The sequence below is a fragment of the Cuculus canorus genome, chromosome 22, assembly GCF_017976375.1.
Source record: "Cuculus canorus isolate bCucCan1 chromosome 22, bCucCan1.pri, whole genome shotgun sequence".
Taxonomy (NCBI): Eukaryota; Metazoa; Chordata; class Aves; order Cuculiformes; family Cuculidae; genus Cuculus; species Cuculus canorus.
Window position 1 is genome coordinate 85796 of NC_071422.1, and position 25385 is coordinate 111180.

The 25385-nt window shown below is 44.8% G+C and overlaps 1 protein-coding gene and 1 long non-coding RNA gene across 4 annotated transcripts; one reads left to right on the forward strand and one right to left on the reverse strand.

The window, feature by feature from the left end:
* Positions 1-1665: 1665 nt before the first annotated feature.
* NIPAL3 (NIPA like domain containing 3) lies at positions 1666-17155 on the reverse strand. Of its 3 annotated transcripts, XR_008453294.1 has the most exons (14): positions 17011-17155; positions 15139-15537; positions 13263-13331; positions 12918-13089; positions 12750-12809; positions 11912-12057; positions 11029-11125; positions 9611-9746; positions 8836-8924; positions 7324-7387; positions 6503-6597; positions 5639-5834; positions 4428-4522; positions 1666-2379 (listed from the first exon to the last, which is right to left on the reverse strand). XR_008453294.1 is itself a non-coding variant. In XM_054086313.1 (13 exons), exons 2-13 carry the CDS (start codon positions 15235-15237, stop codon positions 2310-2312), a joined length of 1293 nt encoding a protein of 430 aa, XP_053942288.1. In that variant the 5' UTR covers positions 15238-15537; positions 17011-17155; the 3' UTR covers positions 1666-2309. The 3 variants fall into 3 exon arrangements, 2 of the variants coding, with proteins under 2 accessions (XP_053942288.1, XP_053942289.1); XM_054086313.1 differs by lacking the exon at positions 4428-4522; XM_054086314.1 differs by having other exon boundaries at positions 1666-4522.
* On the forward strand, positions 15546-25016 carry LOC128854285 (uncharacterized). Its single transcript, XR_008453295.1, has 4 exons — positions 15546-16915; positions 20341-20431; positions 21322-21516; positions 23731-25016. It is a non-coding gene; the product is annotated as an uncharacterized LOC128854285 (long non-coding RNA).
* Positions 25017-25385: the final 369 nt, after the last annotated feature.

The window sequence follows — 25385 nt, forward strand, 5'->3', positions numbered from 1 at the left end:
ATGGTATATTATGGTGATGAGATGATTTGAGACAGTGCTCATCTGAACTGCATGATAAATCACTGCTTGTGTACATTGACATCTACAGAAAGCACAAACCAACATCTTTTTTTTTTTTTGGTTGTATGTGGTTTTCCACAAAACTATTGAATGACACAGATATTTAGTTGACCAGCTTTGTCCTCATTTGGAAAGCCAGAAGGCAGTTAGAATTTTTGATACAAACACCAAAATTTCTGAGGTTGAAATGCTTTCTTCTTAAGTTTAGGGACAGGAAAGATGCATAAAACTGGTGCATTTTACCAGGCTTGTGATTTTTTTGCCCACAGCACAGATCTTTCCCTTGTAAGAAAACAGGGCATAGCAGAATTTACTTTCAGAAAGACAAAATCGGTCTCACCTGTGCAGATCAGGGATTCTGCAATTTAGATGCAATTTGAGGTGGCAATTGGTTCTTCCCAACTACCTCAGCCTTTCTTTCCTGCAATCACATGCTTTATTTATTTGATACCACATTCTTCCTCTCTGTCCAGCAATATTTTCTGCTTTAGTACTGCAAACTCCCAACATTTGTGTCCATGTCACATTTTAGATAGTTTTTTGTAATACCGCCCCTTTTTATACCATTCATTTTGTAATACTACTGATATCTGCCTTAATTACCATGTCCTTCTATTGGCCCTTGACACAGCTGTCTCAGATACAACACACTAACCCTTAAACCATGTATGTTAACAAAGTATTGCCATGTTCATCACAAACCCCAGGGCTTAGGTGTGCTGCTTCCTCAAGCTTTCAAGAAGTGCTGGCCAGTGTTGTAAGACTTGTATGCAGGGTCTTGTACCAAGCACAGTTTTAACACCAGTGAGGATTAGGCTGCTTTGTTTCTTTTCCCATTTGTGGAACCTAAGAGGTACATTTAATTAAGAGCAACCTGAGGGTTATCTTCTGCTTATCCCCAGGGACTGAAACCCATATGGTGAGGTTAATGAAGCTGGCAAGCATTTGATAAAGCTACATTGTCAATATTCTAAGTTTATGACTGCGTATCTCTTAATGGCATTGTTAAGAGATGCACTGAAGCTGTTTGCTCTGGCAATCCAATACGTGATAACCTGTATTGGAAGGATGGCATCTCCTGCACCCAGCGTTCCCAACTGGTATGAGAGGTCTCCGCTGTCTCAGATAAATGCTCTAGTGTCTCAGCGTCATTATTGAGTTGGCAGCTCTGCAAAAATTGTGAGTCAGGCCATCAATAATGTAATGCTCTTGGGTTTGTGATTCGGCTCATCTTGTGCCTCTCTCCTCCCCTTAGGCCATACTGGGATCGTATTTTCAGTCTCTTCTCTGAAATAATAGATGCTAAGGTATTTTATTGAGGTCCTGTAAAACTAAGATTTTGAAGTAAATTAATTAATTCCTAAAGCTGACACCAAATGTTTGGAGACTCCTGTAAAAAATGCAAGCATGTATGATGCTGCAGCCCCAAACATCCGTTGTAGGGATCTGCTTTTCATTTACTGGTATCCTGTTAAAAAACCCAGTTCTTTGAATACTCTTAGTATTCTCTGCAGTAAACTAAATTGTCTTAACTTCTCTCAAGATATTTATGGCCAATTAAAGCTATTCCAAGAGTATGGAGCAGGCCAGGATTCAATGGGTTTTACCACAATCTTTTATTAAGTTTCATTTCCAAAGTCTCACCTGAAAGACAAATAGAATTAAACAGACATGCAATATTGCTTATGAAAATTAAGCAGTTATCTTCATAGTCCAATACTGTAAAGCTTGATTTATTTACACATTTAAATGTGAACAAAGGGACTGGTTTAGGCAGATTGTTTTGTACATTCAGCCAACAGAGGTGCTGCATTCCACAGTGTTAAGTTACAGGTAAGATACACACTGAGAACGCATTAAGTGTTCTGGTGCATTGAGAAGCCACGCAGTGTGGATGTAACAGATGTCAGTTCACATTCAATAAAGCAGCCAGGAGATAAGAGTTGAGGAGCTATACTACAGTTTAGTAAATGAAACAGCAGTCCACTGATTTTTGTGGACAGTTTTCCAGCTCCTGATGCTGAAAATGCTGGGCATTTGGAAATCTAAGCATACTCTGCTGTTTGTAGTGCCCTGCCTTTCTGGGATCAGCTGTGGAGGAACTGAAGTTCCGACATACACATTCAAGTGCTATAAACAGCAGGTTATTTTTCATGCTGCAAGGACTAGAACGTAGCACAGGGCTCCTCTCCTTTAAATCTTCATGTGCTGTTGAGCTGTGTTTGCTGCAACCCCAGGCAGGGACATTGTCACCTCAGACCAACAAATACAGACGTGGGGGTACAAATAGGTTCCTGTTTGGGGCCTGTAAGCTCTGACCTAGAAGGGAAGTACAGAGTTTATTTTGATCCTGAGCTGTACCCTCCCCCCGTCAGACAATGCAGAAGTCCTGCAGTCACACAGATGTCTGGGTCCAAGGAGCCCCTGTTTGTGCCTTCTCAGCACCATGGTGAGAGGGAAGCTGTAAGACTGTGCTGAAGAGCAGCAATAACACCTTTTGCAAGTTTGGGAGGAAGAGCAAGAAAGGGGGAAGTACATAAATACAAAAAACTCCCACGTTTTAAAATTCAAGTATTGAACATAGGCAGCAGGCAAGAACGAGCTGCAGCCTGGCAGTTTCCAACCACTCTCACGGTGGACAACACAGCCTGGCACAAACACAACCCTCAAAACATCAGTGCACCGAGTAGAGGTCCACAGCAAGAACAACACCTTGGGCTCTACTGATAGGGCACATCATCATCAAAAATATTGTGATATATGTGCTGCAGAAACAGACATCTTGGAGGCCTTTGTCAGGAACTTTCTAAAAGCAAGTCTTGCTGCGATTAAAGGGAACTGTCATTATTAAATAGAAGTATTCAAATGCACAGACTGTGTAGACAACACAAAGTTATACAAAGCATGACTCCAAAGGCACGGATCCTTGGGGGAAAAAAAAAAAAAGGCCAAAACAGCACAATAATGCAAAAGCCTTGGTTATGGGTTGAGGAAATTTCGGCCAGAAAGGAAGACAGCCCCGTGCAGACAGCTGAGGGCTCTCTGGGAGGGAGGAAGGTTAGGCCAGTAATCAGGCAGTGCTTAGGCTGCAGGGCTTTGGAGAATCGCAGAACTGGGCTGGAGAGCAGCCCAGAAAGAGAAGCACAAGCAGGGGTTCAGTGTTAGAGCAGCGCTCTGCCCCTGGCAAAGTGCTCTGTGTCTGCCTCTCACAACATCAGGTTCAAGGATGAGGAGAAAAAACCTGACCAGTATTTACCAGCTACAAAGTCTGGACAGCAGCCAACTGCAGTTTTTAAATACTAGTGAAAAAATCAGAACCAAGAAAACGACCTTCTGTTACACATCACAGGAGTCAACAGCAAAACATTGGGTGCTTCTGATTAATTTATACCACAGCAACATCTGTAATAATGAAACCCATAGACTATCACCATGTAAAAAGTAGTTTGTAGCTATGCATGGTTTAGCACAGCTTGTTTTAAAACAGAATATGTCTGGTTTCAGAGCTAACACGTCAAAACAGCCACTGCCTCGTTGATTAAAAGGAAAGAGAGAAGAAATGCCAGCATTCTTATACCCTTCCCATTCAGCCTCTCCTGTTCTACTTTGTTTTGTGGTGTTACTGAACAAAAGCTGCACATAAATTCACAAACAATCAATTACCAGGGATGCAAAGCCAAAGGTATTAAACCAGCATCACTGCCAAGACCCACAATGTGCTGGCAGTATTAGCCCATTAACATTGTTCTCTTACTTAAACACAAAAAGTATTGAGGGGAAAAGAAAAGCTGTTACTAAGGTTTCAGAAGCTGTACTGTACAGGGATGCCAGTGATAAGATCTGACTTGTCAGACACGCCAAATTGGTAAAGAAACTTCACATATCAGTACGCATACTGACACGAGGCATCCACTCTTTGTGGGGGTGAGGGGAAGGTTATAATTTTTCTAAGCTGCAGAAAAATGCCAAAGCAATCTCAACTATCTCCCAACTGAATTAGTATTTGGAGCTGGCAAAGCAAACGTATGTGAAAGAAGAGTTTTGTTGTCATAGCTATACACAAGTCAGGGGAGTTGTTGGGAATTTTTGGTAGTGGGAACATAAACAGGCCATAAGTCAATAAAAAAAAAAATGCAGAAAGCCACTATTGCAAGTTCAAGATCCTCCCAAACACCCTGGTGTCAAGAGTAACTGCTTAAAAATGTGCAGAACACAAACACTGTTCATTTCAAATAGTCTTCTAAGGCCCTGGGGACACTCTACCATGCACACAGTCCAAGACGCACTGTAAGACTTAAAATTTCGTTTCCCAGCAAAATAATGGCTTTTAGAGAAGATGATGATATCACAGTGCCACCATAACCTACATGTGCCAGTGAATGCTGTACTTTGTCCTTTTAACTTGACAAGTTCCCTTGTGTCCATTCTCCTTTCGTATCAGCTTCTGGCCATCTCTGGGAAGCTGGAAAGATAAATATCACAAGTACACAATGCTCCATTTATTCTCAGTCCTTAGTGCTGGACTGTGCATGCTTTTTTCTTCTTAGGTCATTCCAATATTAGACCAATACCTTTTTTTTTTTTTTTTTTTTTAAGAAAAAAAAAAGATGAGGACACCGCAGCCTACAACACCTGGACTGGGCTTTTTAACTAAGGAATGTCATACCTTTAAGCATTTAAGACCACTAAATAAAGTTGGAAATCCTGCCTCAGAAAGAAAATAAAAGCAATAGTTAGGACCTCACGAAGAACTACAAAAAATTCCCAGCAGGTATCAGTCACATTACTATTCTCATTTTTTCTTGTTCTTGTATGTTACAGTGTTCTCCCTGCATCATTAAATCCAACTCAAAGCTCCTGCTATGAAACCAGAAAACTGACAAACAATCTGTGTCCCAAGAGGCCGTGTAATCCAGTGGTGCTACAAAACTAGTCACACACAGTGCGTGTGTTCAAGACCAGAGGAGAGTGGTACAGGATGTGCCCAAGATTCATGTTCTGAAGGAATGAAGTAGCTTTCTTGAATCAATTACGCTGCTCTAAAGACACAGTCAATTTCAGTATTCGTGCTTGAAAACAATCACATTTTATTGCCATGTTAAGGTAGTTGGGTGGTCACACCAGAGATGTGAGGACTTACAGCTCTTCTGAAAATCCATCACAGTCTCTGACAGGTGAAATCCTGCCCTCCTCTCTCTGTGAGCAACTCCTGAAAACTTCTCTTTAGAGATAAAACCACTCCCAGCAGGACAAAAAACTGCACAGTCGCTTATCTTCAAATAGCTCTGCGTTTTCACAGCATCTGCTATCTCACCAGTTTCATATTGCCATGATACCGCGCTCATCATTTCACGCACTCAGACAGCAGCCTTTAGTGAGAAGTGTGATTTACCTCTTGCTAAGATGAAGGTTCTCAACTTCACAACTATAGAATTGTTTATTTGAATAATCAGCCTTGAAAGTTAAATTTGAGATGAGCTTTAAACTCATTGGTTTTACACTTGCTTATATTTTAATGGGTAAATAAATAAAGGTCGCACTTCTGACAATTCAAATCAGTCCCTTAAAGGACACTCACTCCTTTTTGCTGTGCTCCAGCACCCGATAAGGTGGAGCAGAAACTCCTTTGGAACCGTGTTGCTCCTGCACAATCGGCAATGTAGCTGGAGTATAAATTTCCGGCATGCTGTCATTGTTCTCTAGGGCACCATAGGAAAAAGAAGCTTTAAGGTCAGGCTGAACTGCAATCCCTTTATCATGCATGTTCTGCATGCCTGAAAAGAGCAAAGACAGACATTAAATGCTTAAGAACAAAACTGCAGACTGTTAAATCAGCAAAGCATGCAGGCTTGGGGTTCACGATATATGGCTCATCAGTTCTTCAAGGACTAACTGAAAGCCATGTGTTCCTGCTTAGCACTAAAGCAGCTAATGGAGAAATGACCCTCAAGTGAATGAGGATGGCAATCAGTTATTTCTCAAGTGCTGCGTATCTTTTATAAAGCTCACCAGGAAGAGTTTAGCTCTACTTCCCATAAGAAATTTCTGCTCCCCTTGCCTCTGTCCCTTGCAGCACAACTCAGTCTTCCCCAGTCATTGGTTCTTCCTGCTGGATAGAGACCAAGGCTGATCCCAAAGCACATGCTCCAAACTGGTTCACCTTCCCAGCAACCAACTGGAAAAGGCTGCTCTGACAGTGTTTGACATCCTCCCCCAGGTGTCAGAGGACCCAGCACAAGTTGCATCCGAGTGGGACATCACCTCTTCTCTGCTCCATGCAAAACACATGTGCCCTTCATAAGGGCCAAGCAAACAAGAGAAAGCAAAACTAGAAGACAACTCGGCTGCCTGACTGATCCAGAAACTTAACAGAGCTGAAAGCTGGAGCTTTCATGCTATGCTTAAAAGAGAGACAGATAAACCACTGTGGTTTTACTGTTACCTGGCATAGCATCCATTGATATGTAAGGTTCAAATGGCACAGATCTCTTCCTATTTCTTGTGATCAGGAAGACACCTAGAAATGCTATAAGGCACCTAAGAGAGAAGATAAGATCTGCTGAGACAGCTGTGATATTGAAGAGGATGTAGTGTTGCATGTTGCTTATTCCAAGTGCCCATTGGGTAGCACCATAAAGAATTCAGAACCGGAAGCGAAAGAACCGTGAAGTCGGAATTAGAGGGAACTGTTTCAGCTGAAAAACCCTCCTCAGCAGTATTGAATTCCACCCAGCAATCAGAACAATCTCATATTTTCTTTACAAATTCCTAGGGAAAAGTTTTCTTGTTGATTAATTAATTAATTAACCTTGACTAACTAAAGGGGAGAGGAAGCATATCAAAATTTGGTTGTCTTTGATGGAATTAGAGTTAGAAGGAACTTCAAAGCCCATTCAGTTCCAACCCCCTGCCATGGGCAGGGACACCTCCCACTGGAGCAGATTGCTCAAAGCCCCATCCAGCACGTGGCTTGAAAAATTGATCACACACATCACCATCCAAGCCGATCTCCAGTCAGCAATGGATTTAGTGTTGTACAATTATGCATAACAGCATTACAGGATTCCTCCAGAGCATCCGTAATCACTCAGACAGGATGCTGAGCTCTGTGAGCTATCACCTGCTCGAACAGAGGAAGTGCGTTCAGTCTGCCCTCTCCCAGACAGAATGTACCTCCAACATGGACAGACAGATAGGTATTTTAAAAATTTTAGTCACACGAAGACCTTCCGGTTTTCTATTAATAAAACTTTAGCCACTCACCCAAGGGCAAACATACATATATGGAGAACATCTTCACCAGTGAAATCCAAGTAAAAAGTTGCTCCTTTAAAAAGAAATAATTAATGACATCTTTCTCACATGAACCATTAGTGCTACATCTCCAGCACTAGTCTCTCCCAAAACCAAATAATGTCAGGTTCCTAATTTAATATGCACCACCTTTTTTTTTTTTAATAACGATCTTAAAATAGAAAAAAGTGGACTGATTTCTATTTGTACACAATTTATTGTCAAATCTTTTAGAATTTCACTATCAAAATAGTTATATTGGCATAACTAATACAGACAGCAGTAAATCTGTACTGCAGCAAAGCAACAGCACACATCTTCCCATACTGGGGCAGGGGGCTGTGAAGGAAACATTGCTGAGCTGTTGTGGGTCACTGAGCCAAATTCTCACCACGCAGCAGCGACACCACCACAGCGACAAACCAAATCAGATCTTTCCAGCTACATCAGGGTACAAACTCCTGATCCGAGACACCTGCATACAGGTCAAACCCACAAGATAACAAGTGTCCTTGATGTCCAGGATGTCAACAGGAGAAGCTTCCTGGCTCCTACTCTTTACATCTCTAATTGAAGTAATGTAAAATAAGCTGATGAATCTGAGAGCAGCATATGGCTTGGGATATGATGGGAAATAAATTTTAGCCAAAGAGTAGGCCACGTTCTCTCATGATGTCAAAGAAGAGCATTAAAAGGCAATGTGTAATTCACAGGGAGAGCGATTGCCCTCTTATACCTAGAGAAGCATTGCTATTTTCACCAATAGCAGCCATCACTGGCAGGCAGATGCACTTTCTCCAGTGCTGCAGTTGTGGTTTGGTTGTTTTTTTCGGGTTTTTCCCCAGTTTTACTCATATGTCTAACTGCCAAGAACACAACTTTAACAAGGTTGCTTGTCCGGTTGGAAGCCTAAGGGGGATTTAAATGCTCATCTTTGTTCATGCAGACAAAGCTTTCCCTGTGTGGGCAAGGGCTGGAACTGCTCAGAAAGAAAAGTGCCAATAAAGTTGTGAGCAGCTGCATCCTAAATACAATGTGAACAAGGCTATTGGGAAGAGAACTGTAACCTCTGTACAGAGGAAGCAAATACATTTATATGCTGTATCACATACTTCTTAACAAAATCCAGATAAAATGACACGAGGAGAAATGTTAGCTGTGTATTCTGGTTGCACATTCAAAAGCATACATCACCCTCCTCTCCTAAGCACTACTGTGGGGTGAGTGCTTCAAACTCAGCTTCAAACATTAAGTTCCATCTACTTCAAACATGACAGAACTTAATGAAAAAATTCAACAGGCTAATGGGATTATTTGCATTTTTGGAATGAAACTAAGACAGCTGCAGAAGAGAGATAACAGGAAAATACAAGTCATCATCTTGCTGAGTATTCACCTTCCTTGTCAGCAAGTGAGGACTGTTTTCCCAAATCTTTCGCCCTTCCTTTAGAAAGGAGCACCACACTGTTTGTGCATGGTTACCTGCTGTGATTGCCACTGTTGTGGACAGGATGTAGCCGATGCTGGCGATCTGGGATGAGTCGTACAGCTGGGAGGCTTGAGCTAAAAATCTGCAGTGCAATGACAGACAACAGGGGTTGAGCTGGGAAGGACACTCGCATTGTACAGCAGTTAGTATGGACTAGTACAGGCCTCCTTTTTGGAGTGTTTCCTTTTTGGAAACACTTTTCAGATGCATACATTTAAGAAACTTTATTCTCCTTTCACTAAACCTGCAGCAGCATCCCTTGAAATTAATATAAATGATAGAAGAGTGAGCCTTATGGCTGTATGAAAAGCAGTGAAATCACTGTCACTGACCAAGGCAAGAACACAACTCACATTCTAAATAGCTCTTTATCCCACCTGCTACCGGCTTTTTATGTTATTCTGTGTACAGAAGAAAGGACAAGGGACATACCATCAGTACCTCCAGTTCTGCACTTTGATTTCAGACAATGCACAGATACTGTGTTCAATTTGCCACCATTTCATTCCTAACTTTGTTTTGCAAATATGTGAACAATGTATAAATTTGGCATTAAAACTACTCGGCAGTGTCACTACATGGAAAAGCAAAGAACATCACTATCCCAGGCTCCCGTGACATGGATTTGAGGACAGGTCACAGAAGAGAACGGATAATTCCTCTCCTAATATTTACTTGGCACTCTTACAATGGGAAGCAAACAGCCCACTAATTACTGATCCACTGAAACCACCAAAATTAGAGATAGAAAGAGAGTAAAGGTCTTACATTGCCTGGAAGATCGCTGTAGCAATCATGCACACCAGCATGATATAAAAGATAGGGTAGTCGAGCTGTAAGTTCCCTTGTATGGAGACAACGATCATGCCTGCCACAGCCTTCACAGTCACGACAGTCATGGAACCTGTGAACATTTACCAAGATTCAGCTGGAGCACCACTATGCACTCAGTGGACAGGAATGCTGCACGTGCGCTCCATGCACGACTGGCAGCTGCAAACAAAGCAGAGATCTACAAGCACTTGAACCCTCCTTTTGCCAGGCCAAACAAGGGATGAAAACCACATATTTTATCCCCACCTCTGCCAGTTTCATTCCCAACTTCACAAGAATGACCTTCATAAATTGCTTCACCTTTCTGTATCATGGTTCTCCTGTCTACAGGACAAGGAGCATTTACTGGTTTGTTTAAGTGTTTAAACAGTGTTGCAGAAGGATACAGATTTTCATTTTCGATGCCATATCAGCTTGGCTAATAGAGCCAACACAGTTTTCAAAACAAGAATCAGAAAGGACCACTTCCTTTCCATATCTTGAAAACACAAGCCAGGGCATTCAGAATCAGGACAGCTGCTTTGTCTGTAATTCACACAGCCCCTGAGACATCAGTTACTGAAATCCAGCCCCAAACAGTTCACAGAAAGACAAAAGAAAAGACACCGCAGTAATTGAAGCTGCATAAACAGCAAAAATTGAGGACTGCGACACAGACTCAACAGCACATCAGACTGCATCACTGCCTTGCTATTATTCATCCTTTTTAAAGTTTAATTGATCACAGTTTCTTAAAAAAAAAAACCAAACCAAACCAAAAAAAAAACCAAACCAAACCAAAAAAGAGTGATGTGAAGAAAGGTACAAGTGAAACCCTGGCTTCTCCAAAGTCACTGTGGGATCCCGCTGTGGACTGTGAGGATATCAAAAGTGTCCTTTGACTCAGTGCCCAGAGGCTCTCCCGGTTTAAATAGGGACAGACTTGCATGGCAGAGGATTTATCATTTCTTTAGCCACACAGCAAATCTTCACAGAGCCAAGAAGATTCTTATAGGTCAAATATTCTCTCTCATGCACTGAAACTGCCTTCCTTATCCACTGAACAGGTATGATATCACACCAGGCTTTGCATGCACAGATTAAAATTAAGAATGCTAATAAATAACTTGCGCTTCCTGTATTGGGCAGATTGTTCCTCCTTACGGGAAATAAGTCTTAATTGTTCAAAGGTCATTAACAAAGATCCTAAGCATCTCTGCAGGGCATTCGCTTCATCTAATTTGTAGTAACATTTCTAGAGCAGATTGGTGCATTTTATGACTAACTGCCTCAACGTAATTCCCTCTGTGCCATAGATGCTTAAGTTACTGTAGTTTACTGTTAGAAGATCTTACAAGTCCACAGCCACTTACCCAATAAAGCTACCAGCAGAAGAATAACTACAATGTAGTTTGCATTTTTCTCCTTGTAGAAATACAGCAGTAGGCAAAACAGGATGATCTCCACAAGCTACAAAAGAGAGAAATGAGAATATTAAGCAATGTGGTGTATATGGGGGTGGCAGTAAATGGGATTCCGAGCCAGTCAAACATTAGAATTATGCCAAGGGCAAATGGAATGAAAATGAGGATCCCCCACAATTATAGATCAAATTTAGCATGATCTAAGATTCTAATTAGATGAGATATTCAATAGCTCCTTGCAGAACAGGAAACACTTTAAACACTACATTCATGGTAAAGCAGCAAATCAAAGAATCCTGACAGAATATTCACATCAGAGATCTCAGCTTGCTTTCCGTAATGAGGTTCTTTAATGATCCCTGGAACTCCCATCTGATGTAATGGCCAAACTTATCTCCATTAAAAAAAAAAAAAAAAAAAAAAAAAAAAAGATAGATTTCATAAGATTTTCAATGAGAGATCAATGGCTTCAGAGAAAGTCACTCTAGAAAAGCCCAGATGCAAGCACAGTATTTGGACATCTCTGTTGGAGACTGAGAGCAACTGCCACAGGTTGAAGCCTGCAGAGCAGGGAGCAAGCAAGCTATTTTAGAGCTTTTCAGTTAAAGACTTTATGTCCTAAAAATAATTCAGAGAAAGAATGTGAGAGTTCCAAATGATGCATGCATGTGTCCACATGCAACGTGGCTCTGACACTGGGAAAAGCCGGCATAAGTTCATTAGCAAGTACAAGTAATATTTCTAGTAACCAAAAAGAAAAATAATGCCTTCAATGAAATTCCCAACCAGACACACAGCAGAAAACTGCCCCACATTTTATGGGCCCTCTTACCATGTACAACAGAAATGGCCAGCTCACTAGATGCCTAGTGATATTTTCTCCTGTCATCTTCTCATGACTATTAGGTCCAAATGTTATCAGCAGATAAGTTCCAACAATTGCCAAACCACAGCCTACAAAGGACAAAACATAGCGCCCTTCGGCAACGAAAGGACAAAAAAAAGGAAACAGTTAATGGGTTAGTGTGGATGCACAGAATTAATATCACACATGCACAGTGGCCATCAGTGACATGCACATTCCTCCAAGAGACTCATTCCTCTGCCTTTCACGCCTCACTTTCAAAAGATTAGAACGACAAACACCCCAGGCAACGTGTGTGCTGTGAGTTAAAAAACAGCTGTTTTTAACTTACAGGCAGCATCTGCTAAACAAACAGGAGCAACAAGATCTGCACCTGCGGCTTATCCTGCCTGGCACTGCCCATAGCTCTTTTTCTAGGAAGTAGGAGAAAGAATGCCCCAGTTCTGCAAACACTTGCATGTGTATGGAATCCAGCTGATTCAGTCTTGCCTGCATTATTGCAGAATAAAGGCCCTAGGCTGCAGCTTCAGCCCAGAGAACGAAAATTCTCCAGTCCTGCAAACAAACACCTTTTCCACATATTTCTAAAATCTGTGAGATTCAGGTGATGTGGCACAAGTCAGAAAAAAAACCAAAGAAATAAATTTTTAACAAACAGTGGAGAAGATGACACATTTCTTCGAAGAGGTACTATAGGTAATGGAGATCTCACCATTTCCTCTAATTACGATTCCTGAGAGGCCCTGCTAGGTGTTGAGCAGCTTATAAACAGAGAGGAAAAATGAAAAGGAATTGCAGAACTTACTCAAAAAATCCTTGGGCTTCCATTTTTCTTTAATAAATATAATTCCTATGATTGCACTAGCTATGAAAAAGGAGAGAGAAACAGTGAGTTAGGTATCAGTCCAGTGATCAGCGATCTCACAGTGGAACACACTCAGGCTTGTCTGGCAGTTGCCTCTTTACCCCTTACCTATAACAGACACTGCACTGAGTGGCACAATCAGCGAGAGAGGAGCAAAGGCATAAGAGGAAAACACTCCCAGTTCTCCCAGCACCAGCAGAAACAGTCCAGACCACCAAGTCTTGGTTTTGAAGTAGGCTCGGGGGTCTTTGGAGCCTACCAGTCGGATGTGGCTGTATTTCTAGAAAAGAAAAGAAAAGAAAAGAAAAGAAAAGAAAAGAAATGAAATGAAATGAAATGAAATGAAAAGAAAAGAAACGAAACGAAACGAAACGAAACGAAACTTTGGCATGCTTGATGCTTCTTTATGTAGGACACTTGAGGCAGGATCAATACCAGCTCCATGACACTCACCTGGAGGTTGAGTGCAATACTGATAACAAGGTGCCCAAAAATAGCCAGTAACGCACCGATCAAGTTCTCCTGTAAAAACAAAGTAAACACATGGGTATTAAATTTAGCCACTGGACCCTGAAGAAAGTTGGGGGCTTTTTGCACGGTTTGGATGACATCAGACTTTTAAAACAGTTTCTTGATCACCTGACAATGAAATCTGTTTATCTTCCTCCCTTTGTGTGGGATCTAGGGCAATTCAAGTAAGTTCCTGGTGGCTGTGTTCCAAGTCTGGAAAGCTCAGGTGAAAGACAGCCCTTCCTTCAAAGACATTTCCTACAAGAGACTCAAATCAGTGTGCATATATTTGCATTCTTTGCAGTTTCTCAGCGAGGAAGAAGGTAAAGCTAAAACCAACAAACCATTCACTCCTTCTTCCCCTTGAAAAACTCTTTTTGTGAGGGTGTTTGTCGCCCTGGAATTCAGCAGAGCATGGATCAAAGACCTCTGCATTTTGCGGGTCATATTTTATGAACTAATCTGCTCTCCGCTTACACTATCTGCTGGTTCAGTAAGTAATTTAGCCTACTTGATGAAGCAGTTGGATTATCCCAGATTTTATGTTGCTTTTCATATGAACCAGTTATTCCAAAGTAACAGGCAACTGGTAGCAACTCCTAGCAAGCTCCCAAGCCCTTCCGCATTTGAATTCCCAGCTCTGCAGTAATTCTCACAGGCTAAAGACAGAATCTGAAATGAATAAGGGTGTAAAGCAGGCTGAGTCACAAAGGAAACAAAGGAGTAAACAGAAGAGCCTGAGGCTAAGCCAGGCCACTTAGCATTTGTGTTCTTCCAACAACTGTCTAATCTCATTAAATGTTATTATTTCAGTGCAGGTCTTCAAGATTAAGTGCAGCACTTCTTTAACTGATTTGGGATAACCCAGCTCACCTTAGTATTCCTCCCTTAGCAGCACATACACTACTAATGATTTTCTCAGACATAGTAAGACAAGGACCTTAAGGTTTCCAGTTCTTGTCAGTGGAAGGAGAATCTCTTTGTCAGGATGTACAGAAATAAGACTCACTCAAGCAGCTTCATTCAAAAACACCTGAGATCTTCCAACAACAGACAGCAAAGTAGGCTGGGAAATGTCGCTTGTGATGACAGACATAGCCAATGAACCACAGCATGGTTTGCTGTTCCAGCAACTGGACTCCAGGTTAGAAGACACAGAGGAGACGATGCCTAGGCTGAAAAGCCACTGAGTAGAGCACAAGTTTGGGATTATTGGCTTCAGAGCTGCGAGAACTCATGAGCCAGCTTCAGTCTGGTAAACTTTTACACCTAGGATTGTGTTCTCAGCAAAGCACTGTTTCCAGTGGAAAAAAAAGCCCTTTGTGCTGGGATTTTCCAGCACCTTCAGAATCAGGGATTCAGGGGAAATTCAACAGGGAACAGGTCCATTCCCAGTTGGAGAATAAGGAGGAACTACAGCAACACATCCCATCTCCACTGCAGGTTCTCGGCGTGATTGTGGGCTGACCCACCTGAAATTCAACCACTGAGTATAGAGCAGACCACAATATCTGATCTCAGTTAGTGACGTATTTGCATCCAGGAGAATTTATTGCCCCGAATCACATTTAGAGACTCACATAGTCTTTTAACCACCAGACACCCTTTCTTCACTTTGCCTAGCTCTTCAAGAATCAAAGTTTGTCTTTCTTTCTCTCACTGCTTATATACACAGCATATAATGCATTGGGCCCTCCCGGCACAGCTAAATACAGAGCACACTTTCTGCAAAAAAAACCCCAAAACAAAATACAGTGGCCTTTTCAGCTTACATGAACCATCAGGGCCTTCTAGGGACAGACCGGGGTAGAAAACTGACCTTGTAAGAAAAAGAGTCAGTGTGGGGCTGCACAGAAATCGCTGCTGTGGCCAATGGAAGCTGCTGAAGCTGCAGATTTGGACTGTTGCCTCCTTCCATTTTGGTTAATAGGAGTGTTTGCTTTTCAGTCTCTTTGGTGCTGGAACTTCTCTTTAGAGAAGAAACTCTGCTGGAACCGCTGTATCTGTAGCTTGGTGCCACTTCTTCCCACCCATCCTGTTTTCTTGGGCAAGTGATACCTAGTTGAATGAAGCACAAAATGCTCTGTAGCCTGCCTGCTGCTTTCCTTTCCCCACAGGGCTATACTGAGATAGCGTGGGCACCACAGGCGAAGTGTAGATAAGCCCGTATTTCCAGTGGGTCTGTGGGGCAGGAAGGTTATATCACTCCAAGGTGACACTAAGGAAAAAAGGGACAAGGAAAAAAGAAAGAATTAGGTCAATTAAACTCAATGGTCCCAAATGAAATCCTGCTGAAGGGTAGTCCATAGAAAAGTCCTTGGAATTAAATAAATAGCTGCATGTAGCAGCAGAGTTTAAATACCTTCTCACAGTCTCCCACACAGATCTTACTTTACAAGAGCCCACAAATGAACTTGGTCCCAGGTGTGACACATTCAACCGGCATTTAACATCAGGCCCTGCCGTTTGGAAAGCATTGCATGAGTCATGCCAGCCCCATAGGCTGGGGATGACAGCACTGCTCTTCGTGCAGAGGTCATTTCAGGTAATCAATGCAAACAGAGCTTGGAAGATAAACTTTTTGGAGCCACTCATTACTGGTGTCTGGAGAGCAACGCATAGAGCAAACCAGTCGGAATCTCTGCCTGAGAGAGCATTAACAACCCTGAGCAACAGATGCTGGTGGGAAGACCCTTTTGTACAGAGGGTGATGTGAGTGTACAAACATTCCAGAGGTGGGATCCTCTCCAGGATGAGAGGAAATGGCCTCAAGTTGCACCAGGGCAGGTTCAGATTAGACATCGGGAAGAATTTCTTCACCAAGAGGGTTCTCAGCACTAGAAAGGGCTGCCCAGGGAAGTGATGGAGTCTCCGTCTCTGGAGGTGTATAAGAGCTGGGCAGATGACGTGCTCAGAGATATCGTTTAATGGTAGACAGATACAATTGGACTGGATCTCAAAGACTTTTTTGCAACCAGGTAATTCCATGATTATATGATTCTAAGTGACACCTCCTTAGTTGATTCCAAGGCCACCCACAACGATGGCAGCTGAACGTCCCTCAAACCCAGACCCTGGCCAATCACCCATGGTCACAACTCACAGAATCACAGAATGACCAAAGCGGGGAAGGACCCACAAGGACCATCAAGTCCAACTCCTGTCCCTGCACAGTACAACCCCAACATTTATACCATGGGGCTGAGGGCATTGGACAAACGCTGCTGGAATATTGACAAGCTTCATGCTGTGACTACTTCCCTGGGAGCTGTTCCAGGGTTCCATCACCCTCTGAGAGAAGAACCTGCTCCTAATGTCCAGCCTAACCCTTTCCCGGCACAGCTTCCCGCCATTCCCTCGGGTCCAGAGAGAAGAGCTCAGCGCCTGCTCCTCCTCCTCCCCTCGTGAGGAAGCTGCAGACCATGATGAGGTCTCCCCACATTCTCCTCTTCTCCAGGCTGAACAGACTCAGCGACTTCAGCCGCTCCTTACACGCTTCACCTCTAAACCTTTCACCGAGTCTCTTCGAGTTCTCCGTGGGGAACTCACAGGGCCGGACCCCTCCCGGCCAGTGCTGCCCGGGGCCGCAGCTGCAGGTAGGACCGGGAGAGCGCAGCCCCGCGCTGCGAGCGGAGGAAGCCCCAGGCCCAGCCCGGCCCGGCCGCCCCCGCCTCGGCCCCTCCGCACTCACCGGCCCCTCCGCCCTCCCAGGCCTGCGACCCCGGCTCGGGGCCCAGCGACGCGCAGCACTCGCACCGGCCGCTCCCATTGATCGGCAAAGCTGTCACTCAGGGGCGGGGCCGCGAAGACGGGCGCCGATTGGCTGTGAAAAGGGGCACGGCCCGACTAGGCCAGTAGACAAACGTCTCCGATTGGCTGCGGGGAAAGGGCGTGGCCTGACCTTGAGGGCGGGACCATGCGGAGGCGGGAGGAGGGCGCCGGGTTCCGGGAGGGCGCCTGTCACCCGACGGGCCTTTGCTGGTCCTGAGAGAAGGAAGAAGGGGCACACCAGGGCACTCCATCACCCGTCGGGGCCCCTCCCTGCCCGCCCCGGCAGTGGCTCTCGATGCGGCCCCAACCACTAGAGCCGCCTTAAGGCTTTTGCGCAAAGCGGCTCCGCGGCGCCACCTTAGCAGGTCGCGCCGCCTTAACAAGGCGTGCCCGCCCCGCGCACATCTGAGAGCTCGTCTGCGATTGGACGCTCGCGGAGGTCCGGAAGAAACGGGCGCAGTGATTGGAGGAGAGCGGTTCCCGTTGCCTGGGCAACGGGTGCACGCGTTCCTCCAGACGTGGGTACCGGATGGTCTGCACACTCACGGGCGAGGACTGGGCAGGGATACCTCCCATTGGATATGGGGCTCCAAGCCTCATCCAACCTGGCCTCCAACACTTCCAGGGATGGGACAGCCACCGCTTGCCTGGGCAACTTGGGCCAGGGCCTCACCACCTTCACTGCAAAACATTTCTTCCCAAGATCTCATCTCAATCTCCCTCTTTCACCTGAAAACTGTTTCCCCTTGTCCTCTCCCTGCACTCCCTGATCAAGAGCCCCTCCCCAGCTTTCCTGTTCCATTTAGGTTTCAAGATTTCCTCCAGTCCTTATAAACACTATAGGAAAGGGGTCTCAAACTCAGAAAAAAGGGATCTAATTCTCAATCAAAGTGATTTCAGTATAACCAAGTTATACTGAATAACAAAATATTTGAAATTTGTGTTTTTGTTTTGAATTTTTTGCAACTTTATAATTTTCACAGAATCACCAGGAAAGGACCCACTGGATCATCAAGTCCAACCATTCCTAACACTCCCTAAACCATGTCCCTAAGCACTTCATCCACCCGTTCCTTAAACACCTCCAGGGAAGGTGACTCGACCACCTCCCTGGGCAGCCTGTTCCAGTGCCCAATGACTCTTTCTGTGAAGAATTTTTTTCTGATATACAACCTGAACCTCCCCTGGCAGAGCTTCAGGCCATTCCCTCTTGTCCTGTCCCCTGTCACTTGGGAGAAGAGCCCAGCTCCCTCCTCTCCACAACCTCCTTTCAGGTAGTTGTAGAGAGTAATAAGGTCTCCCCTCAGCCTCCTCTTAATACATGCAAGCTTCCCATCCTTGGAACTTGTGCAGCTTTAAAAGCAAAGGTTCTCTCACGCTCTCCTCCCCACCCAGGTTCCTCCTACCTTATCATGTTGCTCACACCTAGAACTCCAATTTTAACATCAAGATCACAGGTGCGCTACTAGAACTGACACAGACTCCATATGCACCATTCAGATTGTAACAAAAGTGTAGGTCAAGGTTGTTAAACAAATTTTGTATACACAACTGATGACAGTATGAGAAGTGGCAATGGCATATTATTGGTTTAAGCATAAAAATTACTCCACACAGAGCACCCATCCCATCTCCCACCCACTCACCTTTGGCCCTGGTCCCATTTCCAGTCTTTCTGAGCTCCCCAGGACGCAGACGCTGTATTGCATTTCTCCTAAAACTCGGGAGCAAACTCGAAGTTAACTCAATGGAGTTAACGCGTGTGTAATGATAGCACAGAATGACCCCTCCCGTCCTCTGTTGCTCTTCATCCTCATCCTTCCCGGCTGTGTAGGGATTCCACCGGTACCTCTGTTATCTGGCCAGCAGAGGGAGCAGAAAGATACTTCAAACCCACCCCGGTTCCCCTGCCGGCACTCTGCAGGGTTCCTTTTCAAGTCCGGTGACGCTCAGAGGCGCCAAGGTCCTGCTGGGCTTTCTGCATCCAGCTTTCAAGCTATTTCCTCTGCTGGTGGAGAGAGGATGCCCATCGTTCCCGTTGACAGCCTCCTGCTGGCTGGAGACTAAGTGGTAACCCTAGAACTCTGAAAATTACCTTTATTAAGAATTTCTGAAACTTTGTGTAGCACCTATGTAAAGTAGACAGATCAAGGAAGTGTTTGGCATCTTCCCTATCTTCTCCTTCCTTTGATCTCTTCCTCCCTGCTTGTCTGTCCCACTTCAGTGGTATCAGGAATGTTATCTCAGGACTGAACAGCAATAAAGGACAAAAGATGAGGGAAAACGATTACTGTAGAGAGGTTGCTGAAACACCTTCTCTTGGCACCATCAGCCTGGTGAACTTCCAGGAGTTCCAGATGACCTGATTCTGACTAAAAGAGAAGAGTCAGAATCTTAAAGTGGCTTCACAAAGCACTTCCTTCCTCTTGAGAACTTCCTGCTCAAAGGGCAGAGCTGGCAGGAAGCCGAAGCACAAGCTACACAAGGACTTGGCTGTGTAAGCAGGCACCTCTTATCTTCAGTCTTCCCACAGACTCCAGGCTTCCTTACAAGGCCCCCAAACAGCTGAAGTTCTGACACCTGTAATTTAGATTTCAGCCTGCCACAAACTCCAAAGGTTTTAGGAACAGCCTGGTACTCTGGGTGACTGGGAAAGGTGATATCCTGTGCTTATATCCCAGTCATTTCCTTCAGATGTGCTAAAACTCCATATACAGGCGCATATGAGATGCTCACCCCAACACCTGTCAGATAACCTCACCAACTGTCATGTTAGGAGAAATCAGCAAAGTACACAGCAAAATTGGTGAAAAAAAAAAAAAAAAAAAAAAGAGGTTTCATCTTCAAGAAAGTCACAAATCCCATGGAAATGCAATGCACCTAGAGTAACAATAAAAAGCACAGTATTGAACCATCTTGCACCCCACACAATACCAACCTCAAAAAGGCTGAGTACAAGTGTATTTCTGCTGCTGAACCTTGACTTGTCCCAAAGCTCTGACCTTAAAGACACCTCTGCCCCTCTCAGTGCCAAAACATCTGCCCGAAGAGCTGAGCTAGCTCGAACCCTGCAAGGACCAAAGGAACAGCAATGCTCTTAACACTGCAAATACCCAAGAGCAGAATGAGCCTCATGTACCGCACCCCAGCTTCCACAGTTCCCTGAGAGAGGTGAAGGGACGCCCACCAGAAGCGATAAAGGCAGCTGGAGGAGGAGCTGTGAGTTTACCAATCTGCCTTGTCTTTACAGCACGGATTCACTGAGAAGAGAAACTGAACCGGGAATGATGATACCGGTTCGTTCACTACAGCTGCATCCATTGCATCGGCAACATAAACACGTAAGGAATTGAACTTAATTTTTCTGGGGCACAGATAGAAAAAGGTAATTATCCTACTAAGCTATGTAGGAAAATAATTAATTATATATAATGACTATATTATTATTTTAAAAAATGCTTTAGTTTTCTATAAAAACCTAAAAATCTGCTGAGAGGTGAGAACCAGCAACAGCTTTCAGTCCTAGTCCCTCACATCTGGAAACAACCAGTGGGTTTCCAAGTCAGGAGTGGGACTCTGCAGGAAATGGCTGAAGGTGCAGCAAAATGTCCAAAAGCCAAGCCAGCATTTGGAAGCCCAGTGAGCCCTGAGCCCCAGTATCGGTGCAGCTGTGAAAGTGCTGCCAAGGGAAGGTTAGAATCAGCAGCAGCTTTCAGTCCTGGCCCCTTCCATCTGGGAGCATTCTCTGGATGTTTCCAAGTCGGGAGCAGGGCTCCATGGAGTATGTCAGTCCCAGTAGGCCATGCACCCCTGCAGGCCCTGCAATTCCAGCTGGACTCAGGGATCTGTTGCTGCCTGTTGAGTCTGTGTGAGGGGTGCAGGTGCTGTAAATTAGGAAGGACCTATGGATTTCAGCAGTGATATTTTGACTGAGTGGCTGAGTCCTGGGTTTTAGGTCAGAGAGGCTTTGAGCTTAGGCGATACCAGAGGTCCTTGGAGAGATGAGATCTAATGGAGAAGTCAACCTTCTGCCTTTTCAGATGTGACACAGCAGTGTCTGATGATGCACTAGAAGATGCTCCAGATAATTATGGCAGAGTGGTGGCTTATTTGAGGGCCAGAGCCCAGTAATTAATGCAGTAGCCGATAACTGGAGAGCTTTTCCATTACTCCCTTCTCTTTCATAGGCCATATTACTTTAAGCACGTCCTTTCATGCTTCATCTGTGCAGGTGGTGTGAGGACCAAGTCCCATAGAAGATGGACAGCTGTGCACCAAAGGAGCCCTGTAGATCAGGAAGCCTCCTTAAATGAGCCTCTGCAATCCACTCTGAACATATCCTCCCTTCCTGAAATTTTCCTTCAGGATAATTAAGCATGCAGTAAGTTAAGAAGTGGAAAAATCCAAGAAAGCATCCCTTTCGCAGGTGAGTGCAATTGGCTGTTTGCTCCCAGGGCCTGTTCCTCCTGCAGTTCTGTACAAGCCAATGCTTCCACACAAATATTCCTGGCTGGGATGGTGACTCACATCCACATTCTAGGTTTTCAGTTGCTCAGGTTCTCAGAAGATCACCAGCTGTTACACTGTGACTGGAGATCTGTTGTGGTCTGCAGGAAATATGTACTTCATTGCACCTGGACAAACCTTAGGGCACAGGGTGATTGCCTGCAGTTTTGCCCTTGAGGTTGGATTTTTCCCTCAAGGTTGGATTTTGTCCTCAAAGTCAGATATTCTGCGTGGCCCAGTAACCTGGATGCTGAGCCCCAGGGATGTGGAGCACCTGCTTGTACCAACACGTCTGGTGCAGAGCGTGCCTTTGCGCCACGTTCAGAGCTGGGTGCAGCTTTCCAGAAGGCGGCAGAAGACAAAAGCTGGTCACAGAAGCATTTGTTGCAGGATCTTTTGCATTATTTAGGCAAAATCCTGCAGCCAGGGGTAGGCAAAAAGTCAAGTTAGATAACTAGAGTGGTCCTTGCTGTCCTGAAAGCCCGTCAGCTGGCCATGCCCTGGGCTGGGTGAAAGGCTGGTTTTCACACTGCCACAGGAACAGGGCAAAAGAGAGGGAGAAGATTGTCAAGTGCTCTGCTTCCAAATCCAAGGCCTGCTTTTTGCAAAGAGTGAAAGTGTGAGCAAAGAGCTGGAGCGTGTCCGGAGAAGGGGAACAGAGCTGGGGAAGGTTCTGGAGCCCAGGGGTTCTTGGGGGCCCTGGGACTGTTTATCCTGGAGAACAGGAGGCTGAGGGAGACCACATTGCTCCCTACAGCTCGGAGAGGAGGTTCTGGTGAGGTGGGTGCTGGGCTCTTCTCCCAAGTCACAAGCTATAGGGCTAGAGGAAATGGCCTCAAGTTGTGCTGGGGAGGTTTAGACTGGATATTAGGAAAAATTTCTTTACGAGAAGGGTTGTCAAGCACTGGCAGAGGCTGCCCAGAGCAGTGGTAGAGTCATCATCCCTGGTGGTGTTTAAAATACATGTGGATGTGGTGTTAGGGGCACGGTTTAGTGATAGATTTGGCAGCCAAAAAAAATGTGTTTGCTTGCCTTAATTTTATTCTTTAGCCTTACACAATTTTGAGCAATTACCTAAATGTCTTTTTGTTTTATAATTACTATAAATTCATAAAGCCACTGGTTGGGGATGGTGAGTGAACTCTGAAGAATGTATCAAGGTGAATTAAACATCTACTATTCTTTGCTTGGGGGAGATGTTAAGCAGGGCTGACATCTTTATCCTTTCACTTGAGGCAGCCCAGGCAAAAAGAAGAGATGCAGATCCGCGTTAACTTGGGTGTTTCCTCCCTTTGATCATCCTGAATCACTTAATGTTTCTGCTCCTCTCTTGCCTCTTGGCAAGTAGCATATCCAGTGGGGTGAACTGTTCAGCTGTGAGCACTAGGGGTGGTTTTGGTTGTCCCAGAGCACTAAAAAAATCTTTGACCATGGGTGTAGGGAGCTCCCAAAAGCTGAGGATCTCTACCCAACACTTGTACTTCATGTCCTCCTCTGCTTTTATTTCCAGCTTAATGGTAAAAATTGTAGGATCATGGACTCCTTAAGGCTGGAAAAGACCTCTAAGCTCATTCAGTCCAACTGTCAGACTGACCACACCGTGCCTGTTAAACTCTGTCCCAAAGTGCCACAGCTACATGCTTTTTGAACCCCTCCATGGAATGAGGCTCCACCACTGCCCTGGGCAGCATCTGCCAGTGTTTCACCATTCCTTCAGTATGGATTTTTTCTTAATACCCAATCTAAACCTCCTGTGGTGTGCACCAAAGGAGTCATTTGTGGCAGACTTGCTCTGGGCTCCAAGAAGCAGAGTGAGCTCCTCTGTCTTCAGAAACCCTCATGTGGGCAACCTTGGGGTTGCTCCTGGCACTTTGCAGGGAAGACACTGGTGTGAGGTGTTGGCTTGCTATCCAGTAAAGCAGCTGGAATGTATCCAGGTGCTCATCTCTTGGCAAGGCAGGAAAGATAGCAAGGCCATGGCAGAGCTAAGGTGGATTGAAGGATAAGCAGGATTGCAATTCTGTATGTTTTACTGATGCTTCTGTTCTGGGAAGATAAAAGCATTCAGGTGGATGATGACGAGCAGCTTGGTAAGGGTGTTTTATAATCTAATTATTCTTTATTTTTGTTGTAGGTTGAGAACTTAATCAGCCGTCACAATTCTTTAGTGCTGAACATTTCCCCCAAAACTCCTGCCAGGTGAGGTATTGGTTCATTTGAGGTCACGCAGCAGGCTTAAGGAAATGCTGAAAGCATTTGGGAGATCTTAGACTCATGGAATCATAGAATGGTTTGGCTGGAAGCAACCTTAAAGATCATCCAGTTCCAACCCGCTGCCATGGGCAGGGACACCTCCCACTGGATCACGGGCTCCAAACCCCATCCAACCTGGCCTTGAACACCTCCAGGGGTGGGGCAGCCATGGCTTTTCTGGGCACCCTCATCACGAAGAATTTCTTTCTAATGTCTAGTCTCAATATTCCCCCCTGCAATTTAAAGCCATTCCCCCTTGTCTCATCTCTACCTGCCCTTGTAATGGTGGCTCAGGGTGCAACTGCTGCTTCTTGGGCAAAGAGCAATGCATGAATCGAGCAGCACACTAAGTACCATCCTTTTAAAAAGGCACAAACGCAACACATTCAGGTGCCCCATGTGTCTTGGAATTCAGCCATGATTTATAGTCTTGCTGTGTGAGAAGTCGAGACCAGAGGTGTGTAATACTTTATCCCTGTTATTTACAAGCAGTGGGAGAACATTCTACGAAAAGGGAGCAGCTAATTTTAGGCGAAAACATAGTTCAGCGTGCCAACCCTTCCAAAGGGGGAAGGAATGTATCCAGCTTGAGTGCCGTTAGCTACAAGCTGCTCTGGGGGACTTAGGTGTTTATGCCACCTCCAGGACCTTAAATCTTTCGTGTGCAGACATAATCCTTCCGTGTGACATTGATAGAAGGAGCTGTTATGGAAATGATTGTGAAATCCCTTATCTTATGGAAGGGGAGAAGGAGGAGGTGCATCTGAAGTGGTTTGCAGTGTGATAATGCTCTCTAGCCCCACATCCCAATGGAGTCTCCAACTGCTAATTAATTAAGAGTCAGAATTATCCAGGGGCTGATTTGGTATTGCACAGAGACCCAAACTGACCTGAGTGAAATATGGGGGGCTTGATTCCCAGCTGGGATGCCCTATACTTGGAGGGAGGAGATGGACGCTGAATTTAAACCACCCACTACACACTCCCTATAGTTTTCTTCACCTTCTGCTGTGCTTCCAAGTGCAATCTGCTTGGATGGGGAGGGAACTGCATGGCAAAGGGCATCCTGCATAGGCTCCTGCCCTCTGCTTTGCGCTGGCCCCAGGTAAATACTGAGACCTTGCACCACCTCTGCCCTGAGAAGGTCCCTTACTCAAAGGAACGGCTCTGTCCTTTTGAGGTCGTTTCGTGTGCAGCAGTAGCCAACCTGCTCTGTCACACCCAGGACAAAGAGTGCCTTCTGCTGCTCTCCTTCTCCTTGCCTCTCCATGGCAGCATTCTACTTGCTGTTTAGGAATAAACAAAACTCTTTAATACACAAACCAACTCTTTCATATTCTAAAGATCTTTTTTGCAGGTGGTAGAAAAGCCTGGTTCTGTATTTCAGCGGCAAACAGGAAAGATCATACCCTGAGATAAAGTTGTGTGATCTCCTACATCAATCCTGCGGCACAAATAAAGCAATGGGGAATTGCTGCCCTTTATCAATAACCTTCACCCTGTAGCTTTTCATTGCCTCATAAAACAAGCACATCT

Bases quoted from the DNA above. Each gene is read 5' to 3' on its own strand.
- NIPAL3 (XM_054086313.1), bottom strand. From the start codon at position 15,237: ATGGAAGGAGGCAACAGTCCAAATCTGCAGCTTCAGCAGCTTCCATTG. The intron at 13,332-15,138 runs GTCAGTTTTCTA...TTGTTTTTACAG, and splicing joins CTGACTCTTTTTCTTACAAG to GAGAACTTGATCGGTGCGTT. The intron at 13,090-13,262 runs GTGAGTGTCATG...TTTCTTTTCTAG, and splicing joins GTATTGCACTCAACCTCCAG to AAATACAGCCACATCCGACT.